Source organism: Nyctereutes procyonoides, unplaced genomic scaffold (assembly GCF_905146905.1).
Source record: "Nyctereutes procyonoides isolate TBG_1078 unplaced genomic scaffold, NYPRO_anot_genome, whole genome shotgun sequence".
Taxonomy (NCBI): domain Eukaryota; kingdom Metazoa; phylum Chordata; class Mammalia; order Carnivora; family Canidae; genus Nyctereutes; species Nyctereutes procyonoides.
The window spans coordinates 39,403,173-39,430,551 of NW_026575140.1; the positions used below are offsets into that span (position 1 = coordinate 39,403,173).

At 44.4% G+C, this 27,379-nt stretch overlaps 1 protein-coding gene across 8 annotated transcripts in view; it reads left to right on the plus strand.

Moving 5' to 3' along the window:
- FGGY (FGGY carbohydrate kinase domain containing) overlaps positions 1-27,379 on the plus strand; it is a 416,661-nt gene that overhangs the window by 327,606 nt on the left and 61,676 nt on the right. For 7 of the 8 annotated variants that reach the window (XM_055306622.1, XM_055306628.1, XM_055306623.1 and 4 more), the window contains 2 exons: positions 3,361-3,481; positions 9,605-9,699. In XM_055306622.1, coding sequence (XP_055162597.1) covers positions 3,361-3,481; positions 9,605-9,699 — 216 coding nt within the window. The remainder of the gene's footprint in view (positions 1-3,360; positions 3,482-9,604; positions 9,700-27,379) is intronic. The other variant, XM_055306627.1, reaches the window with a different exon arrangement.

Here is a 27,379-nt window from a genome sequence, read left to right on the forward strand (position 1 = left end):
TGACCTTTATAATACCACGGAGGGAAGGAAACTTAAGACCCATCTTTTGACAAGGCTTTATTGTGGGGTCAGTTGAGTTGTGAGAAGTTCAACTTGTTTTGCAAAGGTACGAGGGTATGCTGATATTTGAGGCAGAAATGTGCATTTTAATGAAGTAGTCTGATCACAGATATTTTCCCATGATGTTTAACTTGAAAAATTTTTTTTGTTTTGTTTCATTGGCTCTGAATATTGCCCTAGCATCTACTCGTTATGAATAGGTTAAAGTTAAACAAATTGCTCTCTATAGGGATATCTGTGGGTTGGTATTTTGCAGGAATAGAATGAAAGAGATATTGTAATGAAGTTAACTTGGGACTGTGCGAAACTCCACGAAGTAAAATTCTCTCTCGATCACACTTAATTGAAAGACATGTCAAACAATCAGTTTATCCATAGCCTGTTCATCTGTAGTTTCCTTTCAGAATAGACCCTTAAAAAGTACTATTTGCATTTGAAGTCTCTCGATTTGCATTTGGTTCTGTACATTCCCAGTGGAAGAGCCCAATTTTAATTTAAATTTCTCTGTGAAAACATTTTTTCCAGAAAGGTGAGCACAAAATCATTTTAGCACAAAGCCCTGTGGCAGGGCATTTAAGGAGGGTGGAACGTTTCACAGAGTGGAGCCTAGGACACCCGAAAGGGAATGCCCTGCCAACCCTAGTGGGAAATTCCAGCCAACAATGCCACATGGGGTGCAGGCAGGCTGTCACAGCCCCTCCCAAGGGAGTGCCTCTTTTTCTGATACTTTTTTGCCTTTTCCCAAGGGAATGTGCTTTGTGTTACTCTCCACTCTGGCCTGCTAATCACGTGAGCCGCAGGTCTGTGGTTTTAGAAGTATCAGAAATCCCAATTTTGCATGGTGTTTCCATGCATTTGAGGGGGTGGTGCGTGCAGCTGTCCCCTGCCCCCTTCCCCATGCAGACTGCACTGCCTCAGGCAAATCTCATAATTCCTACATGGAGATAACAAGGTGCAATTTTTGAGTTTGTCCACAGATTAGAAATGACATCAAAGTGCATAGCAGAGTGCCTAGAATACAGCTAATAACCAGAATAACGCTCATTTCCACACCCCTTCCATGTACTCAGCACTCTTGTGTGCGTTGTACATACACTGTCTACAGCAGCAACCATGCAAGGTAGGTATTAATAGTTCATCAAATCTAAGAGCACATTAAGACTATTTTTGCATGTTAACATTTCTGACAATTCAGAGTGTTCAAACACAGGAATACGGTGTTACTGTTACTTTTTTAAAAATGAGGATTGAGTCTTAGAAAGATTTGATACAGGTTGGATTCAAGAAGTAGGTGAAATGTCTTATGCCATCCTGGATTTCTTGAATTCAAAAGCCATGCTCTTGGCTCCTACAGACTCATCATGCTCTCGAGTAGACTAGGATGTCTCAGAGTCCACAGATGCGAATGATCCAGGTGGATGTAGCGGCAATCTGTAGACCTCCCAAAATCATTTATAATACTATTTTTTAAGTGACTGTCTTCTGGAAAGGTCAGTAGGTTTTATCATATTCTCAAGAGGGTTCATGACCCCCAAAAAGCTTAAGAAAGAACATCTGGGGGTAATCAGCCACATGCAATAAGCAGGATCTGGCCTTATACGGTACAACATGTTTTAATTTTTTTTTAACACACTACATCTGTGAATTATTTTTGGAGGCCTAAGTTTTTACCTAATCCATATTCTTACCAGATTCACTAATAGCTGAAGGCCTCTGGGCTGGAACTGCTGTGCTTTTGCTCCCGAACTGCCCCTGTCTTTCATAATTTACTACACAACATTCAGAATTTCATGACCCATTGTCCCCAGAACACCTTCTAGCTACTCCCTCTCCAGAGGCTCCCCCAGGTATGGGAGAGACAGCTCTCCAGACTGCTGGTCAAAAGAGGCTTCACTTGCCCTACATCCCATCCCCTGGGGTCAGTGGTCAGGGGGACGTCCTGACCGCTTCCCAACCTTCTCCTTTCACTTTGGTTAAGCTCTAATACAGCCTGCCCTCACACTAAACTACCTCCTCCCTTGGGTACTGCCTTCCCAGCGACACCTTCATACTGTCACAGAATCTATGACATTGTCTCTCAACTTCTTTCCAGCCCCAACTCTGCCTCCTTCTTGGTGGCTGCCTCATCTGTGGCCTCCTGGATCCTTAGGACCTCCTTAGGTTCCCTGACCTTCTCTCCCTACTTCTTTAACGCATCCCCTCGAGCACACCTTGTACTGTGTCATCCCTCAGACTCAGTCACTCTCTAAACATCTCAAGGGCTCTTTCTCCACAAAAACAAAACAAAACAAAACAAAACAAAAATTCACTCTCATTTCTCTCCAGAACCCCTTTCCCAACCATTGCCACGTGGCTGCCTCCTAAAGTCGTGTCACAGTTCATCTTTTTGGTTTTAATCCTGACCCCCCAAAAAATTAGGACTCATGAGCTTCTCAGTTTTGAACTTCCAAAGAAACTGATTTTTTTTTAGCTGTTTACATATCCTAATTAAAACTAATGAATTGCACATTAACATTCACCACGATGATCCTATGGTAGTGTCCTTTCTTCAAGCATCAATGATTTTTTTTACTGAGTTTAGTAAAACTTAGCAAGACAAGGATGAGCATAGCACATTTAGGAAGATACCAGCACACAAGGTCTGAAATGAAAATACGGTGGAACCCTGAGCAATCCAGAGCATGTGACTTCCCTGCCATCTCAGGCTGTGAAGGACTGACGGGAATGGACTCTGGCTCTAGAAGCATCCTTGGGGAACCACTACCTGGTTTCGGATGATAACAAAGATCAGGTTGGCCCTTTGTCAGTCTGAAGTCTTACTCTTGCCTTCATGCAGTTAGAGCTCTCTTCCCACGTTTCTGCCGCTGATTTTATTGGTGCCCTTTCTCAAAGAAGAAACCTCTTTAGAAACCTCTTTAGTTCCTACAAAAAGAAGGGAGATGAACTCAGAGGCCACCAGCCAGTGCCTCCATCCCCAGCCCCCACTAGAGGACCAGGGCCACAGTGGACATACCGCAGACATTTGCGTCGGTGAACTCTGTTAACATTAACTGTGTTAACATTGTCAGTTGTTTACTGATGGAAACCAATGGGATAGTAATTAAGAGAGGTTTGGAGTCAGACAGACCCAGGTTGGAATTAACTGTGATCAGAGGCAACCTCATCTCTCCAAGCCTCAGCTCTCTGAGCCTGTGTGCGTAAAGCTCTCGGCGTGGTGGCTGGTGCTGGGTAAACAGTAAACGTCCCATAGTGTTTCCTTGTGCTCCTATACTGATGTTCTCTTCTCCTTTTCCCTTCAAGTTTGGGACCCGCCTCATTATAGAGGCCATGGAGGCAGCAGGGCACTCGATCAGTACTCTCTTCCTATGCGGAGGCCTGAGCAAGAACCCACTTTTTGTGCAGATGCATGCGGACATTACAGGTGAGTGTGGGGAGGAAGAGAGGAGGCTGTCATGGGCGTGACAGCCAATGTCCCTGGCTAACAGCTGGGCAGGGTTGGAAATAGGGTATACAGGTGATGTGCCAAGTTATTATGAATATTTAGGTTAAAGGGTTTTGTTTTTTTTCTTAAGATGACTGTGAAGTGTCTGTAGTCGTGATGGAGAAGGCGACTTCTCTGTGAATCCAACTATTGAGTGATCCTGGGAAATAAGATGAGAGAGACCAGCAAGGCTAGGTTGTAATTTAACCATTTATGAAACAGTCCAACTACCTCTTCTGATGCCCGCCTGTGGGGAATATTGAAGAAAGAGGATTCCTGCCTCCAAAGATCTCTAAGTCTATTGAAAAGGACAAACAGATGTACAAATGTAGTGTGCCAAGAGCTTAGAGTAAGAAACGCACAGAATTTTAGGGAAACGTAATGGGGTAACTCATCCTGGCTGGGACCTGGGACAGGGCAAGGCAAGTGGTCTGGAGGAAGTGACAAGGAAGCGGTCTTTGAAAAAAGAATTCAGAGCCCAGCTACTGTGGGAACAGGGGTCTGGCTGCAGATAGGAATGTGAGCCCTAAGATCCCAGGGTCCTGTGATTCTTTCAGAGCTCATGACACAGATAGAGAAAATCCAGCATCATGGGCTACTCCCTTTGTGATATGAGCACAGCAGAGCAGATCCCTGGGCTTTAAGAAAGGGATCCCATTGGTAGGAGGCTTGCTGATACTACAGAGCCTACTAGCCTGGACTTCCATTCCCCTGGAACTAGTGGCCTCATACGTCTCACTCCTTTCTCCTCTGGTGTCTCCTGACACCCTGGGACCCACCCTGGCATGGCCAGGCACCACAGCAGGAAGAGGGAAAGGAAACAGAAGGGGATTGGGCCCTGCCCACAGCGCCAACTCAAACGCGACATGAGTTGACCCTTCAGTGGTGTCTCTTCATCATGATCTCTTGCTATCTCCCATCCCCTGGATTCCTCCTCTGATGGCTGGGTGAGTCGAGGGCCTTGCCCTTGACGTTGCCTCATCATATTACCTGTGCTGCCTCCAGATGATGCAGATCCCTGAAGACAAGAGCTTTACCAAATGTTGGGGCATAGTTAACCCCTGCACTTTGTGAGATCCAACTAAATGAATTACTCATCCCCATCTTAGAGATAAGTCAACTGAGGCACAAGCCAGAGGACAGTATGAAAAAGGCACATAGTCTATGGGTAAATATATCGGGATGTTAAGTATAGAAATTACCATCATTAACCAAGATCCCACTGTGGGTTGCTGGAATCCCTCTGTGTACATTTAGCCTTATAAACTGCTGAGAATAGAAATCGGCACCTCATCTTACAGACAAAGAAACCAAGGCTCAGGGAGGTCAGTTCAATTGCCTGACCAAAGTCAAAGGAGGAGGGGAGAGGCAGCACCTGGACTGGGACCCAGGAATATCTAGGCCCAGCGCCTCCTGCACTGTGTTGCCCGCCCTAGTCTCTTAGATTTTCTGAGTAATTTGTAATCATGTAATGATTATTCTTCCTTTCCCAAAAGACCATTCTGAGGCAGAGAGAAGACAGACCTAAAAAAAGGAACCCAAATTACCTTGTAATTTCCCCCAAGAGAAAACCGATAACCACGTTTCATCTAGAAGTCCACTGGTCAGATAAGATTCAGATGTAAAATGTGATCTATGAGCCACTTCCCAATTTCAGCCTTCTGATAGCCAGGAAGCCTTCCTACCTGGATGCAGGAGAGGGATAAGATCTGCCTTGGCTATCACATCCCGTTGGAGAATGGGGAATAGGCCCCCAGGAGCAGGGCGGTGTGGGTGACTCTGGGGCCTGACAGGCCACTGTGGCTCAAGCCTTGATGAGAGTGGGTCCTCTGCTAGGCCTCATGTCCCTGAGCTGACTCAGAAGCAGGGGTACAGCACTTCACAGAAAGTTCTGCTTTGGAAACCAGGGCTGCTGAATGAAAAGGCTGTTCATCGTTATTTGGATTCCGATTGAAACTGGACCCTTTGTCTCTGGCTGCAGACCAGTTACAGTTCCAGACAAAGGGACCTTTTCTTTGGCTGGAATTCCTCTGCTTTAGGAAGCTGTGACTGACAAGTGATGGCAAAGTGCATCTGCCTTTAAATGCTTTGGGTTCTGCTAAACTCATTAATGCATCAGATAAAATAGTTCGCATTCCAGGCAGAGCTGCCTTCTTCCTCTCCTTCACCCAGCTCAGAGAAAAGAACACATTTGCATTTGTTCCTGTAAAAGGCACGTACACAGCAGTGGGTGCATAGGTAGAGTCTTTGATGCCTTTAAACATTGTAGTTGCTCTAGTTTTCCCACAGAGAAAGGATTAGAGAGGACCCTAGACCTGCAGGACTCTTAGGAATACTGTCAAAAACACAACGGGATTTAGAAGATTCTTTGGAGACAGTGCGGAGTCCTGGAAAGAGCAGGGGATCACCTCTGTGACTTCGGGCAAGTTGCTTTACCTCTCTGAGCCTCGCTTTCCTTGTCTGAAAGAAAGAATACGACTTCCCTGTTAGATCATGCCGAGGAGTACCTGCTTGTGAGTTTGTGAGCACCAAGCTCCAAGCCTGGCTCAGAGTCGGTGATCAATAAGTGTCAGTTCACTTCTTCCCTTAAAACAGCCCCACACCAAAAAAAGAGGTGTTTGAGGGGGGAAAAAGCAGTTTAATATTTTGGTTTTTTGTTTTGTTTTGTTTTGTTTTTTCAGTTTAATATTTTGTAAGCAAATCGTTGCCATTTGGGGAGCAGGCGTCTCCCTGCAAGCAGAGAAAATGGGGCTTTGCCAACTTGGGAAAGCAGCTTCTACGTGAGGACGAAGAATCTCCCAGTACCCCTGGCAGTTAGTTTAACTCTGGTTTCAAGAAATACTTGGTGTGTACTAAGTAATTGTAGGTTTCCCCCATTGACTTGGGACTAAATGTTCCTCCATCTGAATTTTGTTTTTTTAGCTCTGGCAGTTACAGCAAGGGTTTCCCTCTTTCTGTGTTACTCCTTATTTTCATCCTTTGCCCCTCCATTGATTGATTCAGGAGCCGTCTTCAAGCACACCAGCGTACCAAGCTCAGAGCTTGGCGGGGGATGCGAGAAGGAACCATGATGTCCTGCCAAAAGGGTCGTTATGAAGAGAAAGAGTGCTCTCGGGTCTCTAACCAGTGTCTGGAGAATGTAGTGGGGACCCAGAGGGTGCTGGTGTCAGTATGAGTCAGGTCCAGGCAGCAGGCGGGGAACAGATGACACATTCAGAGTTTGGAGAGAAGTCAAACAGAGGGTCTGTTTGCTGGGGTGTGGGCAGAGTGTAGGGAAACCCTGATGACCAGGCAGTCCCCTGGGTCTACCCACAGTCTTACCCGCCCTGGGCTTGCAGGGACCCAGCAGGGACATAACCCACCTGAGACTGGGCAGCTACATGAAAAGGCTGCCAGACTGGAGGTGGGTCAGGGACGTGACCGTGAGGATATGGGAGCCATGAATGAGGCCTACCCCCGCCAGTGTCCCAGGACCCTCGGTGAATGGGGAAGGGTGGGAGTGACCCAAAGGAGAAGCAGAAGCAGTGAGTTGATCCCTCCCTCCTCCCCACTGGGGTGACAGGGGTGAAGAGAGGCTTGAGAGAGAAGGTAAATGTTAAGAATCCTGACCGCTAATGTGCATTTAGTGCTTCCTCTAAGCCAAGCACTGTTTGTAGTGCCTTCCTTACAGTAGCACTTTCAATCCTCAGAGCAGCCCCAGAGGGAGGTGGAATTTCAGCCTCCCATTTTGCAGATGGGGAAACTGAGGTCCAGTAGAGGTCCAGTAACTTGCCTAGGGTCCCACAGCTAAATCGGCAAGGAAGCCAGAACTCCTACTCTCTCAGTCTGGCTCCAGGGTGCTTAGGGTGTAACTGGAGAGCTAGTGGGGGATAATTCACTGGACTCATGCTGGTTTCTGGCTCCCAAGGACAGGGGACTGCAGGTAGCTCCTCCCTGCTCAGAACTAGTTATACTTTTGACAGCCTAAGGAGGGGCAGGGAGAGGAATGGCATTTGGAGGTGCTTGCTATCTTCTAACAAGTGCCAGGTCCCCCGGGGTGGTCACGGTACCACTCACACGCACTTACACACACATAATCCCGGGACTCTGCAGAGGCATGCCGTGCTCTGCTGATTTGGGCAGCACAGGCCTTCCGTGTGGCCCGCTGCCTACCCTTCCCCTCTAGAAGGTTGACGGGCACCTGCTCTGTCCCTCCCCCACTGCTCCAGTCTCAGTCTGGGCAAAGCACATGTAGAGGGTCTTCTACAATCAGTGGTCATTCTGACAGCGGCAGCCACTGCCGTCAAGGGCTAAACAGAGGCTGGAAGTGTGCTGAGCCCCATGTGAGCCTTCTTTCAGGAATCCTCACTGCAAACCGGTGCAGCAAGTCTCACTATCCGCCCCATTGTGTACACTAGGAAACCGAGGCTGAATGATTAAGTAACTTGCTAAAGGACCCAGGGCTAGTGGCACTGGCTCTGAGCTCTTCCCAGAGACCCGATCCCACCCCAGATGCTTGCTGGCAGTGGCTCAAGTGCTGGCCCTGAGGTCGGGGGGCTGGCATGCCTGAGCCCCCTGGCTATGTGTGGGAGTTCTGTTCCCCGACACTCTGCTGGGGCGGCCGAGCAGCTGACCCAGCCTGGGAGTAGGAGGATGAGTCAGGAGCTAATGGGACCCCAGGGGTGGATGTTCCAGGAAGGTCTTTGCAGAAAAGATAGGAAGACAAATCCAGTCTTTGGAAAAGTCAGTCTCCTGTCTTGAATAGAGGGAAATTTTCAGGTCTGGCTACAGAGCTTACCTCTGTGGAGTCTGCTGCCATCTCCTGATTAGCAAATGCATTTATACTTATATTTCATGTATATTTTATTTATACCACACACACACACACACACACACACACACACGTACATATATAAATATACAATCCTGAGGATGTGAAATTATTTTTACTTCTCTTAAACCCACTGTGAGCCCTCAACTTCCAGGAGCTGGCATGCAGAACACTTCCTTGCTGCCTGGTGGACCACTATTTGTCCTTCACACACCTCCAGAATATTCCTCTCCATTCTGATGAGCCTCCATCCCCTGTCTGGGAAACTCATTCTTTTGCCACTGAAGCCTTATTACCATGTGCTAGATACTAGGTAACTAGTGTCAATTCCAGGGATTCAGCAGTAGCTGAGACCAAGCGCTTGCCCTCATGGAGCTTCTGTTCTAGCAGGGGAGACAGGTGGTAAACAAGAGAAGTAATCGTGCATGGTTGGAGGGTGCTGAGGAAATAGAGGAGGGATGAGGAGTGTCGCGGGTAAGTTGTCACTTTAAACTGAATGGTCAGGAAAGCCGCAGTGGGAAGGGTATGTTTGTGCAAGTACACAGGGATGCAGAGGGAGTTACCTTGTGGGCATCTGGGAGGAAGTGACCCAGACAGAAGGAACAGTATGGGCGAGGGCCCCGAAGCTGATTCAAGAAAACAAGGAGTTCAGGCCAGGGTGGATACAGCTGGGGTGGGCACTGGCTCTGCAGGGTCTTGCCAGCCATTGTAAAGGCTTTGGCTTGTATGCAGAGAAATAGGAAGCCACCAGAAGGATTAATCACACCCTGTTACTACTTCCCTTTCCTCAGTGCATCTCAGTTAGAGAACCAACCCCCTGCACCGTCTTCACCTCTTTCTCCTCCACCTCTCCTTTGAGACCCGAGTAGCAGGACAGAGTCAGATTCATCTCCATGTTTGCTGGGCCCTGCAAAGAACTCCAGAAGTGTTTGTTGAAGGGAACTTGAACCCATGGCAAGTAGCAGCTAGCAGAAGCCTGGAAAACTGGGCAAAAAGGTCTCAAGAGTTGATGTCTGTGGTGCCGGGTCCCTTGGGGCTCTTGGCTACCTCACCAGCACGCACAGACTGTAAAATCCTTCAGAATCAAGTCATCCCAAAGAACTGAGAACTGTGGGGAACGGGGAGAGGGTACCTGCCGCCCCCTTCTCGCCATATCATATCAGGTGTTTCTGTTGCTGGAGCTGCTTGCTGGCTCCCCTCGCTGCCACCCCCTGTCCTGCTCCCTAACCAAGGTGTGGCCTTGTCCTGTGCAGGCATGCCTGTGGTCCTGTCGCAAGAGGTGGAGTCTGTTCTTGTGGGCGCTGCTATTCTGGGTGCCTGTGCCTCAGGGGATTTCACTTCTGTACAGGTATGTGAGGACCAAGGGGTGGGTCATGGCCCCTCCCCGTCTGAGGCTGTCCTTCCTCTTGACAGCAGCTCACATCTTGCAAAACACACATAGGATGTAATTAAGAAATGATAGGTTCCAGCCAGGGAAAGCACAAACACTTCTAGCCTCAGACATATTTATTGCAGTTTTCATTTGACTTGGCCTCTGTTAGTGTTGGTCACTCTGTTTTTCTGTTAGTTTTCTTTTCTCTCCTTTCAAATAGCTCTTAGATTGTTTCTTTTACTTTCCTGTTGACCTTTTTTTATTTTTGTAGCAAAGGAAATAGATAAGGTTCAAAACTTCTGTTTTTCGTATAAATTTCAGGTTACTATTTGCTTATTTCATCTCCACCCACCACTTCCAGATAATTTTGAGGACTCTATCAATAAGGGACACAAACGAAACCGTTAGAAATAAATAAATAGATAAATAAATAAATAAATAAATAAATAAATAAATAGGAAAAAAGGAACAAAGATATAGGAAAAAGGAAATAATGTGGCGGCTGTGATGGAGCACACAACTTGACTCTGAGCTTCCTGGCAGCCAAGACAAAAACGAACACATGGTAAGTTGCATAATTCTTATTTTCAAAAAAGAGGAAACATTAATTTCTTGTGGGAGACAAGGCTTTTCCTGCCTCCAAATTGCAAAAGACATCTCACGTAGGTTTTATGGAGAGACTTTGAGTGGTAAAATAGTAAAATTAACAACAGGTTATGGAGAGGTAGAGAAGCAGCCCAGGAGGAGGCTGAGAGCACAGGCTTTGGACTCTGGCTGCCTGGGCTCAGATCCTACCTTGACTCCCTCCTAGCTCTGTGACCTGACCATTCTGCTCTTGACTCTGTTTCTTTATCTGTAGTAATCATCAGGCGCACAGAATGCGTTCTTTCTCTAGATCAGGAATGCGTACTGAGTCCCAGTGTTCCCATCTTATAGTTGAAAAAGCTGAGGCGTAAAGAAATGAAGTACGTTAGCCTCAGAAAAGGTAGTAAATGCCAGAACCAAGGAGGCTGGCTCCCCAGCCTCAACTGAGAGCTCAAGAAATATTTGTCCAGAGAGCTTAACTGCCTGGCTCAAGGTCTCCAAGTCAGGATGAGAAGCCAGCTTTTACACCAGTAGCCCAGTCACTAGAGTGCTATTTATTGTGACCCTCGTATTTACCAAGAACTGTACTGGGTGCCCTTCTTGTGACCTTCCTGACACCTATAACCTACACAGGCAACAGAGGTTAGATGACAGGGTTACAAAAAGGTGACAGAAGCGAAGGGCACACTGTTGGAAACAGATGCAAGAGTCCGATTCCATGGTCTGCCTGTATACCGCACACCGGCCACACTTCTGGAACTGAAATCTGGGAAATATCTCTCCCGGGGAATTGAATCCACTCGTGAATGCCAAGTGGCTTTCAACGACAGTTTTTGATCAAAGATGGTACAGTTGAATTCTCAGCGATTTCTGGATTTTCTGGTACTGTCTCAAAAACATTGTGTGGGGTTCTTTATTGCTGAAATGTCAATGATTGGTCAATTATTATTTTAATGCATCTGTTTATGGGGACATTCTCACAGCTAGAATGCTCTTCCTAGGGCAAATAGTAGGTAAACCAAAACAGGAGAGATGCTTTGAGAAGCATCTGCATAGGCTTACATCATATTGTAATCGGAACATGTCCATTCATGTGTCATATTTTGAAGCCCTAGCTCCCAGTGTGATGGTATTTGGCAACTGGGTCTTTCACGGGGAGACTGGGGTCAGGTGAAAGAAACCATGAGGGTGGGGTCCCCGTGATGGACTTAGTGCCCTGCTAGGAAGAGATGCCAGAGAGCTTGTGCTTTCTCTTTCTACTATGTGAGGACCCAGAGTATCTGTGGCACCCTGCAAGTGAGCGAGAGAGCCCGCACCAGAACCTGACCCTGTTGGCACCTTAATCGTGGATTCCTAGCCTTCAGAGCTATGAGAAAACAAATTTCTATTGTTTAAATGCCCAATCTCTGGTACTTTGTCATGCCAGCATGAGCAGACTAAGACACCTCACTTGATCTTGACAGCCTCCCTGCCTGAAGGCTAAATGTTTTCATCCTTGTGTTACATATGGCGGAAGCCAAAGCTCAGAGCAGTTTTCAATAATTTTCCCAAGACTACAGTTAATAAAGGGCAGAAGCAGAATTGAAACTAAGGCTCTCTGGATCTATATCCCATCCTGATTTTCATTCTTTTCCTACTTTGATTTTTTTTTCTTTTTGTGTTAAAAATAGGTTTTAGCTTCATAAATGTTTAAAGCTGTATTTTCTGAAAAGAAATACCTGCTGTTGGTCACAAATCGGGGGATAGTCTGTAGCTTGAACAAAGAGTAGTGTGGGGGGCAGCCCCGGTAGCTCAGGGGTTTAGCGCCGCCTTCAACCCAGGGCCCGATCCTGGAGACCCAGGATCGAGTCCCACGTCAGGCTCCCTGCATGGAGCCTGCTTCTCCCTCTACCTGTGTCTCTGCCTCTCTCTCTCTCTCTCTCTCTCTCTCTCTCTCTCTCTCTCTCTCTGTGTGTGACTGTCATGAATAAATAAATAAAATCTTTAAAAAAAAAAAAAAGTAGTGTGGGATAGGGCTGCTTCATCAGATAGATACTTCCTACTGTGACTTTATGTACCTCAGTGGTATCTTGGTCAAATCTGGAGTTTCTAGCTCCAAGATGATTCCAAACACATCTTTGCCTACGTGGAAACCGAACTTAATTCCTCACTGACATCATCGTCACTACATGAGATTTTTCCGTTAATCTTCTGGAACAGAATCTCAGATAGGGTGCATTGAATATTGGGATTGGTGACAGGAGTAGCAGCTGCAAATCTCACAACATTTTAAAGACAAGCTCGTCTCTCCTATTAAACCCAAGGAAGGATGAGCCCCTCATGACTGTAATTTCTAGGAGACACTATAATCTAGTAAAGAGAGCCCCCAGCTGAGAGAGCCCTGAAAGCTCATCTGGCATTGCATGCCCGAGAGAATCCTATAGTCTCCACCCCTGTGCTTGCTCGTTGGGTATCTTCAGGCAATGTCACCTGGCCTCTGCACGTACTTGCCTTATTATTTCCTTTTTTGAAAAAATGCCTAAAGAGGAAGAATTGCCACTCATATGGGACTGTTGAGATAAAGAGCCCTTGAAAAATCTAATGACCTCCATGAACTCCAGGTATAAACATCAACATTGTTATAATGATTATGTTCACAACTGCTTTGGAAATGTAAATGCACATAAGCACAGCTTCCTTCACCCCTCTCCAAAGAAGAGGCACCAACCCATGTGCCCCAGGCCTGGGGACAAGCTCAGGATTCTGACAAGCTGATGTGGAATAGAATTGCTTTTTCCTTATGATTCATATTTTTAACCTGAACTTCAGTACAGGTTTTTCTTTGAACTTCAGAGATCCTACCTGGTCTTCAGCGTGCCTGCTTCTCCTTCCTTATAAGAAAGTTGAGCGATTTCTGCCAGCAGCTCATTGTTTTCTCTTCTCGTAGACCACACATTCGGTGGTTGGAGGGAGGATTTCATTTTATACTCCCATAGTGTGCAGACTTTGGTAGACATAGCCAGAGTCATCTCCTCCAGATGAACGAAAGACTAGGAAAAGTCTAGAGGACCCAGGCTACAGACCTAGGAAAGAAACCTACATGCCTGGGGAGACAGGGGTTCCCGACTTCCTGGGCCCATGAGTGGGGATATCCAGCCAGGGATAGAGCCCTGTGCCTTCCGATGGTGATAGCAATAGGTCGGAAGGATTTAGTGATGCAAGTTTTACCTATAATAATTGCAAATCTGTCTGTTATATTGCAATTCTGGGCCAATTTTATCAGATGGAGAGGGATAGTGGATAGCATGTTCAGGTAAGATATTAAGGGGAGAGATTAGTCAAGTACAAGGTCCATTACTATTTCAAATTTTGAAGCCAGTGCCTGGCCTCCACTGCTTGCTCTTTTATTCATTCATGTAGCCATCCTCATAGCCTCTCTCTCCCTTTCTTCCCTGCTTCCTTCCTGCCCTCCCTTCCCTTAGACTTCGAAAGCTTCCTGCTGATCCCCTTTCAAATGAGGATCTCACAGAGGGTAGTGATATAACCATCCATCCATATTAAAGAATAGAATGACTAATAATATCTTCAAGAGTTGTCTCTGTCTAGAAATGGTGTTCTCCATTTAGTAGTTTTCAAAACTCTACCTCCAGTAGATAGTATGACAAATATCAAATATCATGGCACGGTTATCTTCACAGAGACCTCAGATCTGTAGCTGAATCAGTAAAATAGAATCAAACCACAGAGATGCCACTTCATGGTAAAAGTTCAATCATTGAGCAAGTGAGAGCGGATGCAAGGAGGCGTCTTCCTTCCTCCTTTTATGCACTGGAATATGGAATCTACGCAGTCTTGACCTCTGTCACCTTTCCATCTGACCACTCCTGATCTCCTAAGTCACCCCATCATCACTCCCTTGGCTGGCTGTGCACTATGAAGTGATTCTCTAGTTCTGAATGCCCTAGAAAGCAAATAATTATGAGTAGAAAGTCGGGGGCATCCCATAACCCTTCTGTAGGCTCCTAAGGCCTTGGAAAAGGAATAAGCTGGAAAAAAAAAATACATTCATGAAGTAGCAACGTGCTCACATTATCTAAGCATAGACAGTAGAGAAGTTCTAAGAACTGCAAAGGATACATGCAACAAGAAACCGGTTTCAAGACACCATGAAAGAAAACTAGTCAAATGGCAACAGAGGCAAAAATACAAAACAGCTTTCCACTTTCTGCTTCCTTCAGGCTCCTGCAGATGTCATGTACTTTCTGTAATTTCTTATCATAAAAGACGGGTTTTGTTGGTGTCGTTGTTCCCAATCTATTTATCTGAAACAAGCTCTAACAGTGCTATTTATGTTGACACCTGCCCCCCACCCCCCCAAAACAGCAGTGAAGGAAGTCTCTGAAGCAGCAGTCGGCAAAAAGGGGGTGGTGACAAGAAATGAAGAATTCCCCAATCAATGTCAGGCACCTACCAGTATAAAGAAAATAAGCCCTTGGAATCAACCAATTAATCCAAACCTCTCTTCCCCCACAATGTGAACATTGCCACTCCTGTAAACCCTTGACTCCTTAGGTTCCCACCATCAGCTTTCCTTGTCACGTTCCAGACAGACTCTTGGGTCTTGCAGACCAACACATGGAAGTGGCTTGTTGAGGGCCATTGATTACTTGTCCTTTATGCAATGGGCACCCACAAGAGAGGTGGTCTTCACTGACCACGGTGGTCTGCCCTTGAGGTTAGTGCTTGCAGACACCCTCACTGCATTGCTGAAGCCTGCAAGGCCGTTCTTTGTCCCAAAGTTTGCTTCCATTTGAGCCAGTTACATTCAGACCTATTATGCGCTTCAAAGTCTGGGATTTCCTAGATGACCCAAGACGTCTCCGTTCTGTTTCCTTACGTGGGAGTCAGCTTTTGTGAGTTTGAGAGCTGTTTGGCAGTCTGTCACCATCCACATACCAGTTTCACACTATGCAGAGTAAAGCTGATGATCGTGATCTTAGTTGCCAGAGGCTTGGAGACACTCTCAGGTCGCAGACGTTCAGAAATTTGAAACCATCCCATTTCTTGGTACATTCAGCCTTGCTTAATTTGCCTCCCCCCCCCCTTTTCCTGGACTATAAGTAATCAGTCATATTCATTGAGAAAAAGTAAGAAAATTCAGGGAAGCTGAAAGAAAAAATATGAAAACAGTGACCTTACTACCCTAAAAATTTCCCAGTAGTGAAGATTCTGGTTTCTATACTTCTAGCGCTTTTATATATACTTTTAAACCACTTTACACTTCTTTAAATTACAAAAATGTGTTCATACCATGCCTAATGTTCTATAGCTTTCTCCCCCACCCAAAAACATGTAGTAAACATTTTTATTTGTCATTTTTATGGGCCACATAATTTTATATCCCATAGAATATGCCAAGGCTTCTGTCACCAATCCCCTCATTTTGAGTATTTACGTTGCCTCTATTGTTTTAAAGAATGCTGCAGCTAATATCTCTATAGCTAAAGGTTTGCAGATACCCTAAATTATTTCCATAAAAAAATTAGGGAGATATAATTGCTTAGCCAAAAAGTTTCCCAACTTTTAGAATTTGGATACATATTAACGCCGTACACTCCCACCAACGGTGGATGAAAATTCAGGGCTCCCATTTCTCATGTATGAGGAGTCCATTGCTCTGAATTTTAGTTCCATCTAGCTTTCATCCCCAGGCCCTTTATAATCCTATTCATTTCACATATGGTCCTGATATTATCAACTTTCTTTAGTCGCCTTTTGCCCTTTGCTGCTTAAGCATGTGTTTCTGGAGATACGAGATTCTGGTTTCTAATTAAATAGATTCAGATTTCTGATTGAATTTTCTGAGTGTCCTGTCCCATATGTCAATGCCTCATAGAAAGTCAACAGAAAATCCTGGACTGAGAATTAGTAGTTTAAAGAAGGATTAAATTAAGAATGCACTGCTGGCCCTAACATTCATTATACTTATTGCCACACCTGGTTAACAGTACACTCTTATCTTTTCAAGAATCGTTCCTTATAAAAAAAAAAAAAAGGCAACAGATTCAGGTTCTGATTAATTGTAAATCTCCTGTTCCAATGTACTTTGCAGAATGGAATCACGGGTATAAAAGTCAAAACATCAGCTGAAAATTAGAATTCTCTTTTTAGGTAATTATTTCAGAATAAGATATATAGCATTTGACTCTCCTGCTCCTGATAGGGTGATCTAGGAACAGGGCCTGTCACTCTCCATCTCTCATCATTCATAAAATCTGTGGCAACCAGTGAGTGTGTAATAGTCCTAGTGTGCAGATGAGAAACTCTGAAACGTGGAGGATAACCAAGCCTTATTTGATACAAAGTCCATGCTCTCTTTATTCCAACAAACTGTATCCCCATGAATACATATACTTTGCCCAGGAAAGACATAGATCCCAACGTGGCAGTGTAGCTGTCCTTCACAGGGTAATACGGTTTATAGAAATTATCAGCAGCATACATTTGTTATCAGTGTTTGGGTGAGCATCCAGTATAGAAATAAAAAGAAGTGTGCCCTCTTTGATTTAGAAATTTTCTGATTCCTTTTCCTGGAGAAGGCTTCATACCATGCCCACCAGTATTGTTTTGTTTGTTTTATTTTATATCTTGCTTTTTAAATCATAATCCACTCATTTACTTTTTATAGAGGTAGATGCAGAAAAGCACTTTAACTAACTCAGAGCTTTAATTAAAAGACACTTTTTATACTCTCGTTGTTAACAAAAGATTTAACCTAATGAACATTTTTCCCCCAAATATGTCCCTCCTCTTTTTTTTTTTTTTTTTAGGAACTTAAGAATTGGGCTTTTTCTAAAAGCAAACAATGGTCAAACCTCTACTGAGCCCTTAAAAAACTTAGAAGGGTTACAGAACTATATTTCTGGAATAAAGTTTATCAAACTCTTTAACTTTATTTTGTTCAAGACAACATTTCATACTGGTGCAAATCTGAAAAGATACATAACATCTTTCTGTGGAAACCAATGCTTGTGAGTAATTAACTTCCCATTGTAATGATCATTTATACCTTTACTTTTCATAATAAAATTCCCTTTTTAAATAAACTGTAAATGAGTAGGTTGAGTATAATTTCTTTTTTCCTTTACACTAAGATAATTCATGAAGAGCAGATCCATGTTGTATAAGCTTAATGTTCGAAACATAAATTAGGCTATGGACTCAAATAAGAGACCAGGAAAGATACGACCTTTAGTTAAATCAGGAATTTTTTATAATTGAGAAAAAGGTCCTAACAAATGACTACACACACAGATGTTCACGTACATATACATACATATACATATGTACATACCACATGCTATTGGACACAGTTTGATTCATATTCAATGTACAGAGGTCTTACTGAAGTCAATGAAAGAGCTTGGGTTGTAGCATTGAGGCAAGTGATCAAGAAGTATTTGGAAAGAAAAAAATTATTTTACAGTTGTTTACTGGAGGTATTGGGTACTCTGCAGTGAACCCTAAGAAAGTACCATGTATTCAGAAAGTTGAGTGGCAAATCTTTAGTAATATGCATATCAAAGAAATTTGAACATTTAGAAATTTGATACCATGTTAAAAGTTGTACATAAGGACGTTTCCTATACTGTTATAATAATTTTACAAATGAGGCCGCAGGTTAAAAGAGGTGAAATGACTTATCAAAAGCTAATGGCTAGATAGGGATAGAGCCAGAATCCAAGGCTTAGCCTAAGATTTCAAAGGTAAGGTTTCCCAGATAGAAATGTATTCTTCTGTGATTGAGTGTGATTGGTATTATTTTAAAAACTACTGGAATAGAAGGGAAGGGAGAAGAAATGGGTGGGAAATATCAGAAAGGGAGACAGAACATAAAGACTCCTAACTCTGGGAAACGAACTAGGGGTGGTGGAAGGGGAGGAGGGTGGGGGGTGGGGGTGAATGGGTGATGGGCACTGAGGGGGGCACTTGACGGGATGAGCACAGGGTGTTATTCTGTATGTTGGCAAATTGAACACCAATAAAAAATAACTTTATTATTAAAAAAAACTAGTACTGGTAGTAGACAACTAGAATTTGAATGTACTGGGCAGCCTAGGTGGCTCAGCAGTTTAGCGCCGCCTTCGGCCCAGGGTGTGATCCTGGAGACCCAGGATCGAGTCCCATGTCGGGCTTCCCTTCATGGAGCCTGCTTCTCCCTCTGCCTGTGTCTCTGCCCCTCTGTCTCTCTGTATGTCTCTCATGAATAAATAAATAAAATCCTTAAAAAAAAAAGATTTTGAATGTACCTTAATATGCCACTGTTCTAATCCACACCCCCATAGAGAGCATTCTTAAATTAAGATAATTTTATTTTTCTTCTTCTCCTTAAAAATTTATTCAAATTTCATTAGTTTCATTTTCACCACTGGTTTCAGAGATAGAGGTCAGTGATTTATCAATCTTATATAATACCTAGTTCTTGTCATATCATGTGCCCTCCTCAATGTCTATCACCCAGTTATCCCCTCCCCCACCCTCACTCCTCCAACAACCCTCAGTTTGTTTCCTATGATTAAGAGTCTCTTATGATTTGTCTCTCTGATTTCGTCTTGTTTTATTTTTAAATTAGGATAATTTTAGAGAATTTAGTAGAGGCACTGTTTACAAGACTGTAGACCAGGGTGTGGAGAAGTCACGAGGGAGGATGTGGTACCCTGGGGTTTGTAACAGTTGGACCTTATGAGGTGAAGAGCACAGTTGCTAGAACCCCAGAACCCCACAAGAGACTACTGAGTCAGCCTGCTTGCCAGTAACTCTGGAAGGAAAGAGCTGAATTACTGACCTCATTTTCCTCCCACTTTTTTATTTACTGCTGGGTTCCCCATTGTCTGGACTGAGAATCAGAGGGCAAAGGAACTCGTTGATACCGTTGGTATAAGTGAGCTGCTTCGCAAGGCCTGGAGAAGGGTGGAGAGGGGGTCTTCAGGAACACATGCAAATGTTCAACACAGTCATCCAGGCTGGGCTGTTAGGTTGGTCTGTAGACAAGAGACCAATCTGTGAATGGTTTGTTACTGATTTGTGGTGAGATAAGAGACTTGCATCAGAATGTAAATCAGTTACGACATTTTATTCATACTAAGATGTTCTCGATGAAAGAGTCAGTGTGCTTATTCACATTCTGGGCCAGGTCCTTATGGCATTATGGCCAGGCTGTTTGAGTCACTCTCATGGAGACTCCACAGCTCTGCAGACAAGGACCCGAGACATCCTGGGGTCTCAAAAGGTGCTCCTTTATACCTGCTCTCATTTCCCTGCCTTACCTCTGCTAAAAAAGCAACTGATAATGTCCTATACACATCTCCTGAGCTGGGCACTATGCTAAGGTGCTTTAGATGATACTTAATTCTTGCCAGATAGATTCTTCACCTCACCATTACAGATAGAGTCTCAGGAGGTATAAGTCATGTGCCCATGGTCTAACAGCTAGCAAGTGGCAGAGCTAGCAATCGAGTCCAGATCTGATGCCAATCTCTTTATTCTTCTTATGTCTAGACCTCCCCAGGGCTGTTCTTAAAATTACCTGACACTCACACCCAGGAAATAATGCAGGATTATGGGAGGATTGCCTTGTTTGGACACCCACGACCATGTTCTCTGTTGTCACTAACAACCAATCATGGTTTCTGGGAATAGATCCACCCAGTGCCCAAAGAGTCAGCACCGTTTATAGGTTCCATGTTTCTACATTTTGCAAGGCCTTTCCCAACCCAGCCAACCAGATCAGAAGGTGAAGTCAAGTCTGTTTCTAAGCAGCTGTTGTCTGTTTCCATCCCTTTTTAAACCTGGGAGGTTGAGAAGATGATGAGGAAGAAGAATTCATGAGAGGGATGCATTTCCTTAGATACGTTATTAACTGTCTGGGCCAAACAAGAGAAGGAAATAAAATAGCTCTCCTTACTAAGTAAAGGCATCTCCTTCCCTTATCTCATTAAAAATTAAAAGCAGTCTTGGTTTAAGTAGGGCAAATTAGTAATTAAGTGCTATATAATCAACTTGTGTAAACATAATATTGAAGGGGAGGCCAAATTAATCACTCCACTGGCTTGTTTTTTGCTCCCATTAATGTACCTTTTACTCCAGTCCTTCCTGTGATGTCAGGATGTGCATTTTTCTGCTCTCCTCTACTGCTGGAGTTCGGGTGGGATCTGCAAGCTCAGCCGACAGATGCCAGCAGACTAGATGGGGAAAAGGCATGCACGTGGGCCTCAATTCAAGTAGGTGATGAGGCTTCCTATTTAATTCATTGAGCCAGGGGTCAGCAGCAAGAGTTTATCATGTAACAGGGCCAGTCGTGGATGACCAGAGGACAAAGGAGAATGAAGGGCATCTCAGTGCCCACGTAGTTCCAGTCTAGTGGTGAAGATCTGGACACACGCAGGTACCTTTATGAGAAAGTCCAAGTAAACAGCAAAGATCTCGGGGCCTTGCTTGGGCTCAGATCACGGCTCTGCTACTTACCTTGGGTGAGTTACTTAATTTATCTGTGCCTCAGACCCCTCATCTGTAAAAGATAACCATAATACCTGCATCATAGATCTATCACCTCACAATTTATGTTGTAAACAGTGAACACGTTAGAACCTGTAAGGTGAAATAGGGTTTAGTTGGCCAATATTTGTTTAAACTACAGTTGTATGATAGGATAATGGAGCACCAACGAAGGAGTGTCTTCCACTCTCTTGAGGGCTGGAAACTTGGAAAGTCCTTAGAAGGCAACGTTTGAACTGGGCCATGGAGGATTAGCTAGTGATGGAGCTAGAACTTAGGGGAGGGTCCATGTGACATGTACACTCCAGGGTATGGCCTGTTCTTGGCTGCTAGCTTTGTGAGCAAACCTGGCTGGGCAAGCTACTTAATTTCTCTGAGCATCAGTTTCATATTAACTGACCCACTGAGTTGTTACAAAGACTTTATGAACAATAGTACATATAACACAGTGCCTGGCATGCAGGACAACACTGATGTTATTTCCTGTATTGATTTAATTCTCGTCACAAACCTGTGAAGTAGGTGGTATCGTCCCACTTTATAAAGCAGAAAATTGAGGCATGAAGACATCAGTAATCTGGCCGAAGGTCACACAGATGGCTAGTGGTGGGATGAGGGTTTCAACTCAAGCAGTCTTGCTACAGATCCACCGTGCCAACGCCCTGCAGCCCGCTGCTTCAGGGGGAGCACCTACAGCTAGATTTACATAACATGCCATAGAGAGAACAGACAATGCCACGTGACTATGTGGCTGAGGCCCTCACTCACTAGTAAGGAAGAAATTCTTTCTCGCGCTTGAGGGAATAATATGACTGAACCCACCGCCATGGTGACCCTTCAGCAGGTGGGGCAAGCCAGAAGAATGACCCACACTTGGATGCAGAGAGAATGCAGCTGCTTTCACTGATCTTGGCAGTTTTGCTCAGGGAAGAAAACAGTTTGTTTATTTATCATTTATACTCCACTTCTGTAAAGGACTTGAGGAAGCTTGTGATATATGAATAAGCAGAATAAAACTAAACAAAATAAAACTCACAAATCAGAAACTATGCAGAAAGAAGAGAATACACCAACCACTTAGACTAGGGGATCCTCAAATTCATGTGACTTCAGGTGCCAGGCAATCCACATAAACATGGGAAGATACCAGCAAAGGACAAAATGGTTTGATTCGTTGCCAAGTTGTAGAGTGTACACTCTGCCTGAGGACGTTGAAACTCAAATTATTTTAACCCTGGATTGGCGAGTGCCAAACCATACAGATTTATGGGACAGATTGGCCTATAGGTCTCTGACTCATAAATAAGGGAATTACCTGAGCTTCCAGACAACCAAGACAAAACTGGGAAATGTGTCAAATCATATGGTGTCCACAGACTCAAGGAAGTATACCCGTTCATCAAAAGAGACTACATTTTCCCTGGTACCAAATCCTAAAGTTGCTATTCCTTTAAAAACCAGCCTAACAATTCTTCCATGAACTTTCACAGTGGCAAAAGAATTCATCATATACTAGTTTGTTAAGAGCCCAGAGCATGATATTGAAACTTGACTTCAAGTAAAGGATCGCCGGGGTTTATAACTTTCTGAAGGTGTCACTTGACCCAGGCATACAAATGAGAACATGCAGCGTGGTCAGTGGATGGCGTGGCCCTCCACCCCTCCTCCCTGAATATCCCTCCCTTCAGCCAGCTTTACAAACAAAGCTGCACCAGTGACCCAGCAGTGCTTAGGGGACCTCAGTACCAAAGCTTTTCACTAGCCTGGCATCAGGGAAGTGCTAAAATGAAGTACCCATCAATCGAGAAGGGCAACAGATGTTGAAGCATATCAAGTATCAGTAAACAGCAAGCCTACAGAGGCCACTGAACTTGGCATCCTCTTAGCAAAAATACCCTGTTGCCTTCAAGAGGGAACACCATGGACTTTCATAAACTGCATTAAGGGATGCATTTTTTTAATCTCTATTTTTTTAAGGGTACATTTAATACCCACAGTGTTCTAGGCTTTTGGCCCTGGAAATGCAGGTCTTCAAAATACCCTCTCAGTAATTATGAGAAGTTTCCACTTATCCAGTACCCTCCCTTTTACTGTTTGCACTATGATTCATATTATAAGGAATAGCTAGAACCATAGTCAAGAGCACCGACTCTGGTATCACCTAAATCTGGTTCTAATCCTGTGTTCAAATGCCATAGCTGTGCCTTAGGTCAATCCCTTCTCCATGCCAGCTGGTTTCCTCATTTGTGAAAATAAGACTGTTAACGGTGTATCCTTCATAAGTTTGTAGTGAAGAGTCAATGAGATGATATGTGTATTTAGCACAGTTAAGAGTAAACTTTCAGTGAGAGTTGGACAAAATTATGGTAATATCTATGCCAATACTATTATTAGCTGACTGTCTAAATCACACACTGTGCTGTGGCTTTGGATTTGTTACTCAAAGATGGCCGGGCTGGTCCTTTGCCTGTTTGCTCGCATTTAGCTTTTTCTCCCCTCCTCCCACGCTCTGGCCCCATTCTCCCTTGCAGCTGGTCTCTGGGTAGGTTTGGCTAGTGGGGGTTACTGGTGAAAGATGGACAGGCAGGAAGATGGGAGTCATTAAGTCCTCTCTCCCTTTACTAGAAAAGCACCTGCTGCAGCTCTGGTGTGATTCCCCAGCTCCACTTCTGGCCACTCAGCTCTTTCACTTCAACTCCAGCCTGGCATCCCCAGCTCCAGGCTCTAGTCATACCACAGTCTCCCATAATTCCCTTGATCCCCGAAAGGGGTTGAGCAGCTCTCTGCTGTTGCAGATCTCTTGAGTTGTGGCAACATCATCTGCCTGGCTTTTTGTGTCCTTTGGTCACCTATAAAACCAATTTCTTGTATTAAATTCTTTCTATTGAAAGACCTAGAGTAGTTTAGTTCTTCTGCCTGAACTCTGATTATAGTTGTTTTTTAATTATTAAAAGAGAAGTCAATCCTTACAGTGAATTTACTTCCTGTCCTCTCTCCCTATTAGAATGAGCTAGGCTCACTGGAGAAGGAGGGGCTGGTTATCATGGAGAGCAGTTCAATTTCACTAACTGATGCCCAAGACAGGGAACTGGCCTAAGCATCTTTACCGAATACCCAACTCTGAATAACTCAACTCTAAGTCTGGCTTTGAGGCCAACAGCCTCATGTAGCTTACGGCCTCTTCAAGGAGACCAGACTTGGTTACAAGTCAGAGCCAGGCACAGTTCAGGTTAGTGCCCAGTCTAAAGGAATAGAAATCCTCTTGCTTGAGCCAGAGCTCAGGACCATTCACTATTCTAAGTGAGTTGCTATGTTAGGTATGTGATTATTTACACTCCCCAAATAAGGAAATGGAAGCTCAGAGAGGGCAAGTGATTTGCCCTAAGTCCCACAGATATTAAGTAATGACGTTAAGAATTGAGCTTAAATTTGTGTGTCTTAGAGCCTGTGTTTCTTGGAGAATTGTATCTGTTCCTCAGAGTTTTCCAAGCTTTCTTCCTGGTTCAATGCAGACAGTAAGGAAGCCGCATGCATGACTCATATTGCTGTGGTCTCCGTGTAGAAATTTCCTTATGGGACAATACTTAACTGTTCTTACCTAATTCTCACAATAGATTTATTTGGAAAGTGTGTTGTTTCTGTTTTTACAAATGAGTAAACAGACTCACAAAATTAAAAGAACTTATCCAAGTCCTACTGAGTGTTAAGATTCAAGCTGGAAATTGAATGCAGGTTTTTCTGTCCCCAAGCACACATTCTTTCTACAAGTGACATCAAAGTGCTGGATTATGCAGTATAGGGCAATCATTTTTTACAAATAAAAAATACATTAAAAACTGTTTTTTTTAAAGATTTTATTTATTTATTCATGAGACACACAGCGAGAGAGAGAGAGAGAGAGAGAGAGAGAGAGAGGCAGAGACATAGCAGAGGGAGAAGCAGGCTCCATGAAGGGAGCCCAATGCAGGACTGGATCCCGGGACTCCAGGATCATGCCCTGAACCAAAGGCAGGCGCCAAACCACTGAGCCACCCAGGGATCCCCCTAAAAACTGTTTTAAAAAAGAAAAAGCCACCCATAAGTGGCTAGATAAATTTGAATAGATAAAAATGAAGCAACATAAAGCCAAAGCTTGTCATTATATTATCTACTGTCTGGTAACTAACAGCCAGAAGCAGGAAAAAGAAGTATAGTTGGGATAAGAAGTGAGGCTTGAAAAAGAAATTTTAATCTATGATAAGCAGGGAAGCAGCAGAAGAGGACTTCCCTGGAGGTGCTGTTGAGAGCAAAGGAGTAAACATGGATGGAAGAAGATCAACTCAGTCCCTGGGAAGAGCCCAGGGTGAGAGTAGCAAGAGAGAAGGCTGGATAGGTAATGACTCAGTTTGGAGGTGGGGGTTGTTTCCTATAAACAGATCAATTAGGAATTTGATCAGGAGTCTTGGGAGCACCCTTTGCCCAACATCCCTTGACTCTCCTGTTAAAAACAACCCCCCCAAAAAAGTTGTAGAATAATAGTCTCATTTAAAAAAAAAATCAACAACCTTAGTGCTTCCTAAATGATAACACTGCTTCCTGCTTAAGAAAAATAGCCTGTAAATTAATTCAGCCTGGGAGTAATGACACAGGTTTATTACTTATCTCCAGGTCTGAAGAGTCCTTGGAATAGAAGAACACTCTTTAAATACCCCCTAGAATAAATAAATGAATAAATAAATACCCCCTAGAAACGGTCCCATTTCACTAGCGCACATCTGTCTGTGTATGGGGGTTTGGAACATACCACGTTTGAGGATTTCAGGATGGAGAAAGCCGCCTTCTGAGACAATGCCTCTGGGTTGTGGGAAGCGAGCAACCCACCACACAGCAGCTCAGAATCTACCCCCTCTCCCCTCCCTACCCCCCTCCCTGTCAACTGCCACCTCTGCCGGGAGGAGCCTGTGTGTTGGATAGAGTCACTCAGAGTGAAATTCCTACCATGTTGGCCGTGTCGGTTTCACCTGTCAGCATCTCTGATGAGGAGGGATCCTGGCAGACCAGACTGGTTTGGATAATTGGATTATAGCGGTTGTCTTCATCTCAGTAAGCTGACTAACCACTACAGACGCCGGAGGAGAAATTCATAGACAACCCTGAAGTGGAGGTTCAAGCAAGTGCTTAGACTTACTAGGAAACAACAGGCAGTCGTGGGTCCAGCGCCCTGTAGTGCAGTGGGGAGCTGTGAACCCTATCTTCAGGGGGCTCCTGAAAATGATTCATGTAGTATGGATCGTCCCTGGTCTCTACACTTTTTGTGTCCTAACTTCACATAATCCTCACTAGAGTCCCATAAGGTCCCGATATGAGTTAAGCTTTGCATTCTAGGAGGGCTGAATTACAAAGAGGCTAAATACTTCCCAAGGTCATATGGCTGGTGAGCTCTGAACCCGGATGTTCTGACCCCATAGTCTGCTCACTGAGATAATACTAAAACCCATCTCCGTAAAGCTGCTTTGGGAAACTCTTCTGGGTAAGGCTCACCTCTACCCTTCCCTACCCCCCTGTGCTTACCTCTGGTGCCGCCCTTAGATATTTCAGTGTCTGCTTACCCCATTTGAATGGGAACTTCTAAGTAAGGGGCCAAGTATTCCTCATCCTTAGCCAGTAGTGGGTGCTGGATGAATGCTGGATAAATGTACTGAACTGGAGGTGAAATTTTATAGATTCTTGGCTGGTTACACAGAAAGCCAGCCACTTAAAGCTGCAGCGCCTCTGTGGATATACTCAGATTTAAAGTCTTTAACAGATAAAATCTGATCCAAGACCACCTAGATTATAGCTGAAACAGCTTTCCCTGTTCACGCCAGCACTCACTCCAAACTGCTCCTTACAGTTCTCAATTACCCTCATGTTTCAAAACTAAGCTCCCCCATCCTTAGTGGTTCGGTTACTGAACAGCCCAATGTGTGAGCTGGGGCAACAGGTCTACCTCTTTGGGCCTCTGATCTCTCATCTTTAGATTGAAAGAATCAGGTCTAGTTTTCAAAAAGTGTAAAGCAGTGGGACATTTGGGGAGGCTGATATATAAGAAAGACAGAAGATGAAGCACAGCTCCTGCTTATGCCATCACACCCTGTCTTTCCCCACGGTGGACATGGCAGTCTTGGAAGGGCTCTGTAGAACATGAGAAGCAATGGACTAGATTGTTTCAAAGGAAATAACCCCAAATACATTAAAGTAGTTAATCCTATTACTTAATGCAATAATAAAATAACTTCAAAATGGGAGATCCAAGCCATTGAGCAAGGTATATTCAAGGGCTCTCACAATGGGACCTGTGTGCCGGTGTGACGATTAGATGGTGTGTGTTGCTAGTGGAGGGGTGTCAGCTTGGCCTGATCGTGTACAGTGGGTTGGGGAAGCTAAAGCCTCTGGGCCTCATCTTCCTTGGCTAGAAACAGACTGCGTGTCATGGCACTAGTGAATTAGAAATTCTATCCAGTGACTCTTAGAGATTGATTTTCCGTCTGGGGATCTGACCTCTTGCTTCACCAGCAGA